General features: G+C 31.9%; 1 protein-coding gene across 1 annotated transcript in view; it reads right to left on the reverse strand.

Annotated features, from left to right (window-relative positions):
- Positions 1-15,176, reverse strand: part of LOC129972606 (uncharacterized protein CG3556-like) — a 37,122-nt gene extending 21,946 nt beyond the window's left edge. The window contains exons 1-3 of the mRNA XM_056086803.1: positions 14,950-15,176; positions 8,247-8,393; positions 1,719-1,862 (exon numbers count right to left, since the gene is read on the reverse strand). Of these exons, the coding sequence (XP_055942778.1) occupies positions 1,719-1,862; positions 8,247-8,393; positions 14,950-15,034 (376 nt within the window). The 5' untranslated portion in view covers positions 15,035-15,176. The remainder of the gene's footprint in view (positions 1-1,718; positions 1,863-8,246; positions 8,394-14,949) is intronic.
- Positions 15,177-16,912: the final 1,736 nt, after the last annotated feature.

Consider the following 16,912-nt stretch of genomic DNA (forward strand, 5'->3'; position numbering starts at 1 on the left):
ACCAATTTGGCCACTATGCGAAATCCCAATTTTAGCTTTTCAATGAACGAGTTAAAAGTGCACGAAGATGAACAGTATGTTTTCAACACTCTTAGATGCAATTAATATATCATTAGTGAAATTATTAAAATTATTAAATTATTATTGATTAATATATCATTAGTCATTAGTGAAATTAAGAACGCTAAGAACTGAATATTTATCTTTTTCTTAGTTTGAGCATTTAATGCTCGAAAGTTACCAACAAGTCGATAGCCAATGCTTTCTTTCTTGGTAACCATATGTAATAGAGAATTTTAGACATATTTTCTAGGAACCATGTGCAATAAATTCTTTTAACACTTGGTTTAAAAGTTTCAATTCTTTGAGAAGTTCAAATTTTCCAGAAATATCAAAATTGACCTTAGGAGGATTCGAAACAGTGTTATTTCTAAAATGTGTTCGGCTACTTCTGCAACATTTTCTACTGTAGGTGGTTGAATACGAGCCGATATTTATTTCATGTTGGGGTAGTTGCTGTAAAAATGATCCTAACAGAACTGCGTTATGCGATTCTGAGAGCCGCTGCATCAGACGAAATAATTCTGACGGTTTTCTATCTTTCAGCTGTTCTCCGGCTAGTAGGTGTCAAATTTCTTGATTTTTATTTTCACAATATCTTGCAATTACTTCTTTTAATTTCGATTAGGGATCTGCACTTTTTGGAGACAAAATGACAATCTCGAACTGCCATGTCTGCATTTGGCGATGTATGTGATACACGATAGTGATATTTGGTTCTTCCCTCACTGATCGGCAGGAATCATCATGATGTTTGGATGTTTCGTTAAAAGAGAACCGTTCACATTCTAAAATTTTCATTCCTTTTTGGTGCTGTTAATTATCTAAAGAAGGATGATATATAATAAAATTTATTTATTAATATTCAATGTAATCCAAGCCTAAAATGGATCTATACTTTAATCGCTCTTTATAAGGAAGACGATTAGATGGAGTGCCTAGCCAAACAAGGGACTTATCTTCGGTCTTCTCAGTTCTGTTTAAAACATGGCTTTGTATGAAGTAACAAGAACTGAAAAGATTCTGCTACAAGATGGTGAGTGAGCAAATCATGTCGCAGTTGAGAAGGTGAAAGAATAAACAAGGGAACCAACCATTGCTTTAATGGATAGAGTTAGTCAATATAGTTTTTCAAACTGCTTCAGAGGTGAAGTTTGGAAGTTTTTTAATTTGGGATTTGCTTTTATTTGGATTCTGGATTCTTTTATATGAATGAGATAGCCGAAAAAAAGATCAGATGACATTTTTACCATCCAATAGAAACAAACAAATTGTTGTTGTTGCAGCTAATTAAGATTTCGAGGGTCAGAATATTGTAGCTAACATCACAAAACGTTTTTTTCCATGTTGTCTTTCACCAAAATAGGATTTTCACTCCAGTTTTATTTCATAATATACCCTTTTTAATTCACACGTGTAGTAATATTTTTATTGATTCAATTAAATTGATGTTCTTCAATCTTATTCAAATAACAAAATGAAATTAAAAATTTTCATTCTGCATTAGTAGTCTAATAGCCTTAAAAAGTCAGTTTGGGCTAATAACCTGGTTGTCAAAGGCATCTAATTGTTTAGAGTATGCTTATTATGAGAGACATGCTTAATAAAGAGGAATTTAATATTGAAGAATATTGAATAAGAAGTTAATATTGACTTACTGCACTGCATTTCATCTTGACCATTGGAACAGTCTTTATAACCGTCACATGCCCATTTCATAGGAATGCATTTGTCACTGTTACCTCTGTTTCCGCCACAAAAGAAAGATCGATGTTTTGGACACTCGTTACTAGTATAACGGGCTGTTTGAAAAAAAAATATGTTTAAACAGAAATTACAACATGGGAAAAATAAATTCAGAAATTTGAAAGTCTCATTACAAATAATTAGAAATCTCTGGAAGTAATATCATAAACATATCTAAATCAAAAATTAAAATAGAAATTTCTGAAAAATATACAACAAAAATCCTCTTCGAGTTAAGGAACAGTTTATCCAAAAGTTGTGCAGCACTTCTGACTGATCGGAAATTATGTGAAATAATCTTAAACAAATTAATTAAGGAATAATAAATCTTTTCTGATAACAGCCACTTTTTATTACATACAGCAGTGAGGCAATTGAGAACACAGCGATACACAAATTCGATTCGTTGATTATTAAAAAGGAGAAATAGAAACAAATTTAAATTTATAACCCAAGTAGTTAAAAAATTTAGTAAAGCTCTTCATAAGCAGTAGGAGAGGTCTTTTAAAATTTTATCACTTTTCTCCTAATAAAAGTGTTACTCTCCATTCCTTCTTATAAAAAGTGTGGACATTGGGTGATCTCGTGGAAACCACGAGTGCTCAGATATTTATTTCTAGAATCAGGCACATGCGAATGCATTTGTACAATCAAAAATATATATTGGGGGCCTTTTTTTTCGATCGATTAAAATTAAAATTTGAAACAGAACGATAATTAATTCAGTAACAAGATCACATATCAAATTACATTTATCGTATTAATTCCTCGAAGTCATTGTCTATCACTGTTTTTTGTGTTATTCTGCTTACGTGCAGATACACAAAAGTATAAGCGTACAGATGGTAAATCTTTTGATGGAATCGATTCAAAATTTGATACTACTCAGCACTTCAGATCTTAAAAAATTTGCGCAAAACTTTATCTATCCAGCTCTTCATGATTTTTAATTATCGCAATCAAACAGACATGCTTCCTGCCAATAAACTGAATTTAAAATTTTTAAATTGATAAAATTCTACATCAGTCATTATATCCGAAAAATAATAACGAAATTTTTACTTTCTCGTATACGAAGTACACAAAGGGAAAGTACTGTAATCGTCTAATCGAAAGTACTGTAATCGCCAGAAAGGAAAAGTACTGTAATCGTCTGTCTTTAATCATTAAGGGAAAGTACTTTAATCGTCTAATCGAAAGTACTGTAATCGCCAGAAAGGAAAAGTACTGTAATCGTCTGTCTTTAATCATTAAGGGAAAGTACTTTAATCGTCTAATCGAAAGTACTGTAATCGCCAGAAAGGAAAAGTACTGTAATCGTCTGTCTTTAATCATTAAGGGAAAGTACTTTAATCGTCTAATCGAAAGTACTGTAATCGCCAGAAAGGAAAAGTACTGTAATCGTCTGTCTTTAATCATTAAGGGAAAGTACTTTAATCGTCTAATCGAAAGTACTGTAATCGCCAGAAAGGAAAAGTACTGTAATCGTCTGTCTTTAATCATTAAGGGAAAGTACTTTAATCGTCTAATCGAAAGTACTGTAATCGCCAGAAAGGAAAAGTACTGTAATCGTCTGTCTTTAATCATTAAGGGAAAGTACTTTAATCGTCTAATCGAAAGTACTGTAATCGCCAGAAAGGAAAAGTACTGTAATCGTCTGTCTTTAATCATTAAGGGAAAGTACTTTAATCGTCTAATCGAAAGTACTGTAATCGCCAGAAAGGAAAAGTACTGTAATCGTCTGTCTTTAATCATTAAGGGAAAGTACTTTAATCGTCTAATCGAAAGTACTGTAATCGCCAGAAAGGAAAAGTACTGTAATCGTCTGTCTTTAATCATTAAGGGAAAGTACTTTAATCGTCTAATCGAAAGTACTGTAATCGCCAGAAAGGAAAAGTACTGTAATCGTCTGTCTTTAATCATTAAGGGAAAGTACTTTAATCGTCTAATCGAAAGTACTGTAATCGCCAGAAAGGAAAAGTACTGTAATCGTCTGTCTTTAATCATTAAGGGAAAGTACTTTAATCGTCTAATCGAAAGTACTGTAATCGCCAGAAAGGAAAAGTACTGTAATCGTCTGTCTTTAATCATTAAGGGAAAGTACTTTAATCGTCTAATCGAAAGTACTGTAATCGCCAGAAAGGAAAAGTACTGTAATCGTCTGTCTTTAATCATTAAGGGAAAGTACTTTAATCGTCTAATCGAAAGTACTGTAATCGCCAGAAAGGAAAAGTACTGTAATCGTCTGTCTTTAATCATTAAGGGAAAGTACTTTAATCGTCTAATCGAAAGTACTGTAATCGCCAGAAAGGAAAAGTACTGTAATCGTCTGTCTTTAATCATTAAGGGAAAGTACTTTAATCGTCTAATCGAAAGTACTGTAATCGCCAGAAAGGAAAAGTACTGTAATCGTCTGTCTTTAATCATTAAGGGAAAGTACTTTAATCGTCTAATCGAAAGTACTGTAATCGCCAGAAAGGAAAAGTACTGTAATCGTCTGTCTTTAATCATTAAGGGAAAGTACTTTAATCGTCTAATCGAAAGTACTGTAATCGCCAGAAAGGAAAAGTACTGTAATCGTCTGTCTTTAATCATTAAGGGAAAGTACTTTAATCGTCTAATCGAAAGTACTGTAATCGCCAGAAAGGAAAAGTACTGTAATCGTCTGTCTTTAATCATTAAGGGAAAGTACTTTAATCGTCTAATCGAAAGTACTGTAATCGCCAGAAAGGAAAAGTACTGTAATCGTCTGTCTTTAATCATTAAGGGAAAGTACTTTAATCGTCTAATCGAAAGTACTGTAATCGCCAGAAAGGAAAAGTACTGTAATCGTCTGTCTTTAATCATTAAGGGAAAGTACTTTAATCGTCTAATCGAAAGTACTGTAATCGCCAGAAAGGAAAAGTACTGTAATCGTCTGTCTTTAATCATTAAGGGAAAGTACTTTAATCGTCTAATCGAAAGTACTGTAATCGCCAGAAAGGAAAAGTACTGTAATCGTCTGTCTTTAATCATTAAGGGAAAGTACTTTAATCGTCTAATCGAAAGTACTGTAATCGCCAGAAAGGAAAAGTACTGTAATCGTCTGTCTTTAATCATTAAGGGAAAGTACTTTAATCGTCTAATCGAAAGTACTGTAATCGCCAGAAAGGAAAAGTACTGTAATCGTCTGTCTTTAATCATTAAGGGAAAGTACTTTAATCGTCTAATCGAAAGTACTGTAATCGCCAGAAAGGAAAAGTACTGTAATCGTCTGTCTTTAATCATTAAGGGAAAGTACTTTAATCGTCTAATCGAAAGTACTGTAATCGCCAGAAAGGAAAAGTACTGTAATCGTCTGTCTTTAATCATTAAGGGAAAGTACTTTAATCGTCTAATCGAAAGTACTGTAATCGCCAGAAAGGAAAAGTACTGTAATCGTCTGTCTTTAATCATTAAGGGAAAGTACTTTAATCGTCTAATTTGAACTTCATATTTTGAAGTAACTTCCTGAGTTCCAAAAACCTATTTTTGAGATTATACCCATCTGCAAATTGAAAAACTCAAAACTCTTTTAGTTAGAAAAAATCAAATTTGGTATACATATTTACCCCCCCCCCCCAATTTTAGATTATTATATCAAATTTTGAACGAAATTCATTCATAGGAAATCCATACGTCCAGTTGCTCGACTACATGTGAACTCTATTATAACGAAACGTAAAGAATTATGTAGATAAAATTTGGTATTATAGAACTAGCATCTAAAATGTATATGCTTGTCAAATTTTGAACCAAATCAGTTGAAGGGTTTGACAGTTTGTTTGTCAGTACTTTTGCAGGCATATAAATGCAATCAATACTCATAATCGCTGTTGCTTATCTCCCTTGGATTGAACTCCAATTCAAACCAGGTAAGAGATCGGGGAAAGAAGGGGTGCAGTAGCTTTTGAGGTAAGGACCTTTGGACACCTGAGGGCGGAAGTCTGACTTTAGCTCATGTGAAGATGACACTCACACTCTCGCTTGCAAAACCCCTTTTTACAGGGGGAGGGGGTCTCTTTCACACACCTAGCAGATAGACCAAAAGGTAGAGAACAACTCTGCCCGAACCAGGATTCGAGCCCGGGAAGCCCAGATAATGGGAAAAATGCGCTACTCCTACACCAGGAATCCAGCCTACAAAACGCAACAATTTAAATAAATGACACTTGGTTTACAGTTTTACTATCTTAAGATTAAATTTTAAATAAATTATGAATTAAATATTTCATTTTAGATCAAACTACAATTTATCTTTTTACATGCATTGTTAAAGATACAACTCAAAAAATGTAATGACTCATATTAATAAAATTTTTGTGTGATCTTGTGATAACAATTGCAGTTCTGAGTCAAATTTTTATTTCAGTCTTTTCAAAAAAAGGGCTCGGAAGTATTCATTCAGTTTTCTTTACTACACTACAAAACACACAATTTCTTTGCGCCGGACTCCGGAAATAAAAATCTGAGTACTCGGAGTGTTTATGACTTTGTTTAAGATTCACAATTCTATGCGGGAGAAGGGAAAATAAAATCTTTATTAGAGTGTATACGAGAGAATTTTCTGATGATCATTCCCGCTCATTGTACTATAGTTGAAAGAGTGGGAAAAATCAAAATTTCAAATTTCAAATTGAAATTTCAACTGTGTAAATGATTGAGTTTTTTTTTTACATAAATCCCTGATATTGTTATTAAAAAATGGATATAAATTTTTGGAAAGTTATTAAAATGGGATTAAAAAAAGGACGCAACCAATTAGAAATGAAAAAATTAACCGATCAATTTGAATTTCAAGTTGAATAAAGACTGTTTTCCAATGGAATTATCTTCGAACGCTATTAAATTACCAGCATTAAAGACAATTTCATTTTACTTTTAACATATGCAGTGCTATAGCTTATAAACACATTCTGTTTTAATATTGGTTTAGCTGTCAATTCTTCACAGGGATAAATGGTTATTAAAAATTTAATTTAAATATTTTGTTTAACTATATATTAAAGGATTTGTGAAAAAATATTGTTAGACTTTAAATTTTGGTAGGCAAATAATTCAGATTATTTTAGAAGCCTTATACAGTCCTATATATTGTGCCATGCATTCCTCCAATTTTCTGTTTATATCTTCACATATCTAATTATATCTCAAAAAAGAGCACCAGTATATAAAAACGAGGACACTTTTTCTTTATTATGTGATTCCGAAATTAAGTCATAAGATAAACAAATTGTAACAAAATTTCATATCATTATCAAGAATGAAAAAACAAACAAAGAAACAACAACAATAAAAAAAAAAAAACAGGATGAAATATTAGTAGCAGCAATGAAAATGATTTTGATTTCACGGTAATAATGTATATTGAGAAAATTGAGCAAGTAATCTACAAAAAATGTGGTAATACAGAAAAAAATTTGCCCCACATTTCAATTGATATAATTATAAAAAATAATACTTTTGAATTTCAAAACAATGCAAAAGCAATTTTTGCCCAGGAAAATTTCGAAAGTTCTTGCGAGAATAATTAAAATTCTAACTAAAATTTCACAAATAAAAATCGCTTCTATTTGCCCATTTTCATCCTCCATGCTATTTATGTGCCTGGTTTAGGAACTCTAATTAGTCTGGTCGTTGGCCAACACACACACACACACACACACACACACACACACACACACACACACACACACACACACACACACACACACACACACACACACACACACACACACACACACACACACACACACACACACACACACACACACACGCACAAATTCATTTTTAGTATTAGTAGAGATACATATATATTAAAAAGTTTGATTTTAGGTACCATGCATATCACGTCTGAAATCAGCATATACTCTTTTTAACTGAATGCTTAATTTTCTTAATAAAATTCTGTTGTTGTTGTTTCTTATGGCACTTGCCATGGACAAGCTCGCTGTTACGAAGACAGCGATTTAAGCCCGTGGGGGAGCGTCTCTTGTTTTTATAGTAGCGCCAACTAGGGCCAAGAGTACGACTTTGCTACTTACGCATCACTCATTTGCTTGCACAACCCTTTTTTACAGGAGGGCACATTCACACATCTCACAGAGAGAACAACGGAAGAACAACCATGCCCAAACCGGGACTTGAACCCCGGACGCCCAGATCACGGGGAAGACTTGCTACCCCTATGACAGGATGCTAATAAATATGAGCATTATCCCTTAAAATTCTCCATTTTTTTTCAGAATGAATGCTTTTAGAAATTTTCTCATGACTTCTGACAAATATTTTAACATTTATTCTCACACGTGTTCTTATGATTGAAAAAACAACAACTTCAGAACTGCGTTACATATATGCCACATATCAAAGAAAATTCAAATTCAATTCATTCACTTATTTTAGTTGGAGTGTTTACTCACAGCAATATTGTTCGTCAGAATTATCTCCACAATCATTTCTATCATCGCACAAATCACTTCTGGCGACGCAATTGTTGTTCTCGCATCTGTATTGGTCAAAATAACATGGCCCATCGTAATATTTCAACATTTTCTGCCGGAAACGTTCTGCAATAAAAAAAAACGAGGTAAATCAGTTTAATGATACTCAGAAAATTTACAGAAAGATTTTATTAAATAACTAATTGACCCGGCAAACGTTGTTCTGCCAGAGAAATTATTTTAGGAACAAATTGTAAGTGATGTGAATAACGGATGAATTGTAAGTGTGTGGGGATGGAATCTATGGCAGAAAGAGAAATGGAGCGTTGTAAACGATGATCGCCAAAAAAAAAAACACATTCATTTTCTCAATACGATGTATTTCATTAACATAACGAACATATACATTGTTTGATCCCTTAAAAGTTAAACGTAAAGTGAAAAAAGTAATATATTTTTTTTCCTAAAGTATAAAAATGAAATAAAGAAATTCAATATTCATTTCGAAGAGCAATTGAGTGTACGATATTTTTTTGTCAGTCCGTATTTAGCCAACACAAATAAGCTCGATGGTTTGCCAACTCTAGAACATGCCACGTATAATTAATTGTCCGTGTGAAAAACATGGTATGCCGAAATCTAAGCCGCAAATAGACATCGTTTGGCCTTCGACTTATTGATTGTTATTGCGAATAGGAAATTGAACGCATTTGAATTCAATTGGCACGTCTGTGAGAATCATTGAAATTCGTGGCAGAAAAACATTTTAGGCTCGGAATTTGCCATTTAAAATGCTGGCGTCGATAAAGTTTTTCATTAATTTTTTAATGACCAATCGTGTGCCATTGCACAGCCGTGGTAGGTTCAAATTCCGAAGTAAAACAAGCAGAGATCCAACTTTCAATCGTAGAAGGTGTGATGACATGCCTGGCAAATCCAGTGAGTTCAAAAACTCTGTTGGATAATTTACAGCTTCTTTAGAATCGCAAACTATATAATACCAAGTCACCTGGCAACGACTGCTGTATCTTGGAAGTTTAAATTGTCGATGTCCACATTTTTTGCTGCCAAAATGGCTCTTTCTGCCACCCACGCATGATTTATGTATTGTGTGCGTACATCGGGAAATATGCGGTCAATGAGAGCATTTTGCGAATCAATGATAGTGCAGAAATTTATTTTGCGAATCAACGATAGTGCAGAAATTAGTGGGTAATTTTATGCATCCAGTATTTTTATAGACAGCAACTTTTCCATCGCCGATATCTAACAATTGATTCGAGAATGTGTCAGCAGATGGAGCGTGTAGCATTTGGACGCGCATGTTTATTTTTAGCTGGAATTTTTCAACATTACGCCACAGTGGCGATGATTTCAAGGAAGCGTTGATCTCATCAGCGTTGAATAACGGGATAGGGACACCCTAATTACCTAGCGTTATGAAATATACTTTACGACCTATTCTCATACCTACCAAATACACATAAAATATTTCATAAAAATCGGGTGAGCCGTTTCGGAGGAGTATACGGGACAAACACCGTGATACGAGATTTTTATATATTAGATACTAAAAAATATATTACTTTTCCTAAATTCAAAATTTTTTAAAAATTAATAGCTCGTGAATGAAATGAAGTTAGAAAATAGCGAAAGAATAGAAATAATTGTTCCCTTTTTTTATAAAATCGCAAAATTAATAGCTGAAGCTTACATTTCAAACCATCAGATTGGTGGAGCAACGGGTTACATAGTATTTATTACCAATATTAATTACATAGTTACACCAGCATATCGAATCTTGACTCAAACACTCAATCCAGCGTTTGAGTCAAATGATTTGTCAATTGCTGAAACAAACGACCTTGCTACATTGTGTGATGAAAGCCTAATCTTATTAAATCTGATCCAATGTCTGATGGATGGAGCGGATAAGTTGATAGTGGCAGAAACCGTTACAGTTGTTGCTGCTGCTGAAGTGTCATTGTTTATTCTAGTTTGTTAATTCAATAAATGAGAAATAAAAAATGATTACTTACTTAATTAATTGCTGCAAAAGGACTCATGCCGTGTAGTCGTCAGCTTCCACAAGCGAATTGTTTGCTACGAATGTTCAAGATATCCTTTGATTCAAGTATAAAAGACCAACTACCATCTGAATATCTTCCAACACGAATGCTTAGTTTTTGATATTAGAAATTCGCACTTAAAAGTTCAATCACACGGTGCTACAAATTATCTATCGTCCAATGATGGAAGTTACTCGTAGCACCTTATACAGCCAGCTTTAAATATCTCTCAAAGTAATGCCATACAAGTGCGCAGTACATTGCCTTTCTTTCCTTATAATTTTGATAACAATAAAATCTATTCTCAACGGTATAATAGATCAAAAGAAACAGAAATGTTGTTTAATAATGTAGAACAATATGGTTCTTCAATCTAAACTGTATTTCTGGATAGAGGATGATACATTGAATAACTGTAAACCATTATCAAACAAAATTCTTATCCCACCTATCACTTTATTAACCCTTTGAGGTGCAGTATTCCACTACATGAAACACTTAACTTCATTCACTTCTAAAACCGTTAAATTCAACTATAAACGGGAAAAAATATGCATAAGATTCACTTTTAATCTTTTTCAAATGATAGGTGGTAATTTAAATCAAATTACATAATTTTCAACTATAGCACGTTATGTGAAAACCCATTTTTCCCCAAGGAATTATATTAACAATCATTTCTTATAAAAATAATTGTTAGAAAAGCAATTTCAATATTATTTTGTTGGCTGTACCTTAAACTATTTCTTCTATATATTTTTAAAATTTTTATAGAGAAACCAATTTACTGTTCGTTTCAGTATTCTGAGACGACCTCTTTTCGACGATTCCGGAATTCTTAGTCATTCCTTGATCTTGATTTTCGGCCTATTAGATACTTTTTTGTTCAATTTTTTTTTTCGCGTGTACATGAATATCGTGCCGCATTATTTTAATCGCATTATTTTAATTCAGTCAGAGAATAATCCGATTTTATGATATTGTTAAATATAAATATCCTCCTCCTTTCAGCTGTTTTCTCACCCCTATTTTCACGAATTAAACCCATCCTAATGCATGCGCAAAAACGCGGAGGGTTTTAGAATCGGTTGTCAAACAATATATATCGTTGGGTAAAATTAGAGGATTAGGTGTTCCATCACTTGGAATACTGAATCGATTGTGTTACTAGGAGGAGGGGGGACTCTATGTCGGAAAGAGCGCACCTATAACTTCGATTCTATTGTCCCTTTTTCATGGAAAATGAGCTCAATTCGAAGAATAGTGTTTGGGAGCATCAGAATTCATGGAAATGACCAATCCTTATTATGGGTCTGAAGTTTTCTGGTCTTCCTTCCTTTCTTTTTATCATTTGGTCATTTTAATTTAGAACTGTACGGAAATTCATGCTCTTTATTTTGAGTTCCGCTAACATTCGTTATATATATATATATATATATATATTACAACTCATCTTTTATTTGAAATATAACTGTTGATTTTTTTTAATAAATTAACATTAATGGCTCGGAAAGATTACCTAATTTTTTCCGAAACATCAAATATGCTTCCAAAATTGCCCTCTAATAACGAATCTGAGCTCGCCTCCTTGTGGTGCACCTTCGATCATGATAAATTTTCTATGCAAGTATAACTTAGTGTTTTTTAAATTGGAAATTCTAGAGACTTTTCTCATTTTCGCGTTTTACTGCAATGCTCGCTTAATCACACTTTTCAGAGCTCTAGCGGCTCAGCGCTCGAGGAGATGAAACACGCCCAAAATCAAAACGATAAGTACAATCTTCACGGAATCTAATCCGTGTACTCCTATAGGCCTAAATAGGTTATCTGCAAGTTTGAGTTAAAAATTTATAGGATAGTGAGCTCAAAGGATTTGCGATACTTTATGGTAATGTCAAGTTTGTTCCAACGATCAAAAATTTTTGTTTTTAGACAGTTAAAAAAATCATTTCATAGCTTTCCTTCAGGGCGACTGATAGTTTTCAAACCCTTTCGTTTTCGAGTTATCATTTTTAAAACGTGCTTCAAATTTATGAAAAAAAAAACTATGTGTATTCAAAAAATAAATTTAAGAAATATATTTTTATATATTCTATATCTTAAATTCTTCGTATAATTTCATAAGTTTTTTTGAGGTTATAAAAATATTTTTATAAATTCCCTTTTCCAATCTAGATTGTTTTTAAGCACATGTTTATTCCAAATATCCCATGTTCTCTTGCTATCTATTTATTCGCAAACGCATAAAAATAAAGCATAAAATGCAAAAATTAACAGGAATGTTTAAATACATAATTACCACTTTCAACGCTACCGACGAGATATCTCGTCTTTCAGATATTTCCATTACAGGTTTCTGTGGGCTGAAGTTTGTCTCTTATGTCAGTTTAGATAGGTTGAACTTTCTAATACATATATGAGAAATACCTTTACTTTTTTCAAACTGGCATAAGAGACAAATTTCAGCCCACAGAAGTAATTGGAAGTATCTGAAAGACGAGATATCTCGTCGTTCGCGTTCAAAGTGTTAAAGCCTAAATTACAACATGAAGAGATAAAATTATCTTACCATTCCATAAACAGGAACTTTTAAGGATTAAGATTCTCTTTAATGTGGAAGTATTTGGAATGCTTGCTTTGTGATCAAAACATTAAGATTCTCAATTTTTTTATTTAGGATCAACATTCTCGTTAATTACACATTGATAATGTGGAAGTTAAAGCATTTGGAATGTGTGCTTTGTGATCAAGACATTAAGATTCTCAATTTTTCATTTTGGATAAACTTTCTCGTTACTTACGTATTGATAATATGAAAGTGAAAGTATTTGGAATGTGTGCCTTGTGATTAAAACATTAAGATTCTCAATTTTTCATTTAGGATCAACATTCTCGTTAATTACACATTGATAATGTGGAAGCGAAAGTAGTTGGAATGTGTGGTTTGTGATCAAAACATTAAGATTCTCAATTTTTCATTTAGCATTATGATTCTCTTTCATTACATTTAATGTGGAAGCGTTTGGAATGTGTGTTTTGTGATCCAATTTTTCATTTAGAATCAACATTTTCGTTAATTACGTATCGATAATGCGGAACTGAAAGTATTTGGAATGCGCGCTTTGTTACCAAAACGTTAAGATTTTAAGTTTTTCAAGTGTTGCTTCATCTGAGACTTCAACCTATAGTTACAGAACCTTTACATTTTTGGTGCATATGACTAGCTTTGTCGTATAGACAGAGCAGACAATTGTCCAGAGGCTTGGATCCCCAGATTTTTTTTAATATTATTTTCAAAGTAATTCATTTTGTATATTTCATTTGATTTACAGGAGTTGTGTGAAATCAAATTAAAATAAATTATTGTTTAAAAGTTGGAACATAATTCTTAAAATCTTTTTTCCATGTTACCAAATTCGTTCTCAATCAGCGTGGCACATTTGGTTTAAAAGTTGATCGATTGACTCGCATGCTAATAGCTCTAGGACACGTTGTATTAGAGTATTAAGATTACTGAAAAAAGCTTTGTACTTTTTTTTAAAAAAATTACCTTTATATTGAAATTTTATTTTTCATACATTATACATAGAAATGCATTTCATACATTATACACAAACCAGCTATCTTGAAATTAAATGATTTCTATTTCAGTTCTTAATAATATTTGATTACTTAAAAATTGCTTATATACAGATTAAATTAAAAGCTGTTAAAGTGATCTGATTTTTGTATATGAAAAAGTGATGCCAATACTTTATTGCTTGAAATCCCCTCTTCCCACAAGTTTTAATTTGACTCAACTTATATGGAAACTCATTATATCATGTAAATAACATGCAATTTTCAATTTATTTTTTTAATTTAAAAAAAGAAAAATATATTTCCTTAAAATAGGAGATTATTTGTTATCAACTTTTAAAAACATAGAAGCTCTTTGAAATATAAAGATAATTACAGAAAAAGATATAAAATTAAAACTAGATTGCAAAATTAAATAATTTAGTAATTTAAATCCTTAGTATAATAATTATTAACTTCAGTGGTATAGTTTTTTTTAAAAGGCACGCTGTCTTGAAGGAATAAACTTATTAAAAACATTACAAAGTATATTTTCATTGGGTTACTTAGAATGTCAAGATTTCCTTTTTAATAATTTCTATTTTTAATTTCTTCATTTATTATATATTATTATAAATATTAAGAAATCTTTAAATCATTTTTCTCAAATTTGCAGTTAGGTGTTACCAAGATTATCGAATCAAGATTTAATAAAATTAAGCGATTAATTGGCAATTAAGTTCTAAAAATATTAAAACAATGTATGTATTGCCTATCACTGATAAAACACAAATGTGCACAATTTCAAAGCTATCGCTTCGAGAACAGTAGAAAAACTATTTATAAAATTTTATCTTCACAAAATGGACCAAGATAAATAAAAATTTACAGTGCGAAATAAACTGTTTGTTAAAAGAAAAGAATAATCATGCGTTTGTATAGCTTATAAACGCATACAAAATCTTGACCTTAGACCGATATTAAAAGTCGGTCATCAAATATTGATAGGCTAAAGAAGTTCGCAATTATCTCCCAAAATATGAAGCCATGCTTACCTGCATCAACACTACAGAAGAAGAAAACGGTCCCAAATGCAAAACCCAACAGCATGTATCGGAAAAAAGTCTTCATTTTTCTCATAACTAAATATAAGAAGTCTGATTGGAGTTATTAACGAGAAGTCTGATGGAAACCCATGAGAAAAGATACATTAACTGGCAGTAGATACGCTTAGTTAAAGCACTGAACTATTTCAAAAATATTTCAGTTTCGTATCTCATCTGATAGCAGGGGTCCTAAGTTAAGTGGAACAGCCAAATGTAAACACAGAGAGAGACAAAGTCATATAAAAGTCACAGAATTTTCAGACATCATTCACGTTCGATTTCTAAAAATAGTATGTTGTTTGCTTCAGTTTAGTTTAAAACCATAACTGTCGTTATAATTCACTCATGCAGATGTTACTTAAAAGAATGAACTGATGTGATTGAGATTTCTAATCTATTATTATCGCTTGCAAAATTTTAAAAGCAATTCCGCATTTTTTTAAAAATCTACTTCTCAAGATTTAGATAGTAAGAAATGATTAATGCGTGCTAGCTTAAACAAGTCAACAAGGTTAAATAGATGACAAGTTAAGACAATATTAATTAACTTGCCGCCTTTGGCAACAAGGTTCAAGGTTTGGCAACGAGGTAATCAATGAACCAACAAGGTTTGTTGGTTCATTGGGATTAATGATTACTAAAAATTTTAATTGTTTCCACAGTAAAATATTTTTAAACAAATTTTAATAGGCATATAACTTACATTATTTCAAAGGCCTTACACCATTCTGATTATTATACTTTGTATTTTCGTAATTTCAGTCTACATTATTATATGTCTAATTATATAAGAAAAAAAAAATCATCAGTATTTTAAGATAGAGGCACTTTAAAATTTTCTCCAACATTGCTTGATTTTGTTAGTGATTCAATGAAAATATATTCAACTTAGATTGGATCCTTGCCAATACCTTAAATGAAATCAAGACGAATGGCATTGAAATAAGAACGGAAACCATTCCTGTTCAAAAGAATGGGCAGTATTCAATTTGACAAACACCCCAAAGTATTTATTTTGAAATTTAATTTTTTATGCCGAATTTAATTGAATTATTAAGCTTAATTTATTTTGAATTTAATCCTTAATTTTAAGTAGAACAAAATATTAAAAAAATTATTAAAAACATACATTGCATTGAAACCTATTGAACACGAAAAAATGAAACGAATAATTGTATTTGGGTCGCAATAATGGAGAAAAAAAAGCGAGGTCGAAATAATAGTGGCAACAATGCCAACGGTTTCACTTCAGCAATGAAGTATATTATTGTAAAATACGTTTAACAAATTTAAAAAATAATTAAAAACAGAAAAAAAAATTAATTTCAAAATTTTTTATATAATTTGAAATTTTTTTTTTTGAATTTTAAGATCCTGTAAAAATTGTTTTTCTACTGATTTCTACTGAAAGCATCAACATTTAACTTAATTTTTAATTAATTAGAATTCTAATTATTCAAAAAATTGCTCTGAGGTCCACATTGCCACCCTCCAAAGTATATATATGTACCAGATTGGTTGCTCTAGGTCAAACGGTCTGGCACCTGTAGAGTGACCTCCGAGCACACACACGCACTCACGCACCACACACACACACACACACACACACACACACACACACACACACACACACACACACACACACACACACACACACACACACACACACACACACACACACACAAGAGAGAGAGAGAGAGAGAGATTTTCAGGAAGTGATTCAAACCAGAGAATTTTTTTCTTCTTGTGAGAAGTATGGCTTTCTATCAAAAACTCTTCGAAAATTCCACGAAACCGGAAGTTTCTGCAGAAAACAGAATTATTAGACATTAAATATACGCATTCGAATACAATAAAATAAAGTTCACAGTAGGCTTAGAAAAACAAGTTCGAATCATCAAATAATAATTTG

Source organism: Argiope bruennichi, chromosome 6 (genome assembly GCF_947563725.1).
Source record: "Argiope bruennichi chromosome 6, qqArgBrue1.1, whole genome shotgun sequence".
Classification (NCBI taxonomy): domain Eukaryota; kingdom Metazoa; phylum Arthropoda; class Arachnida; order Araneae; family Araneidae; genus Argiope; species Argiope bruennichi.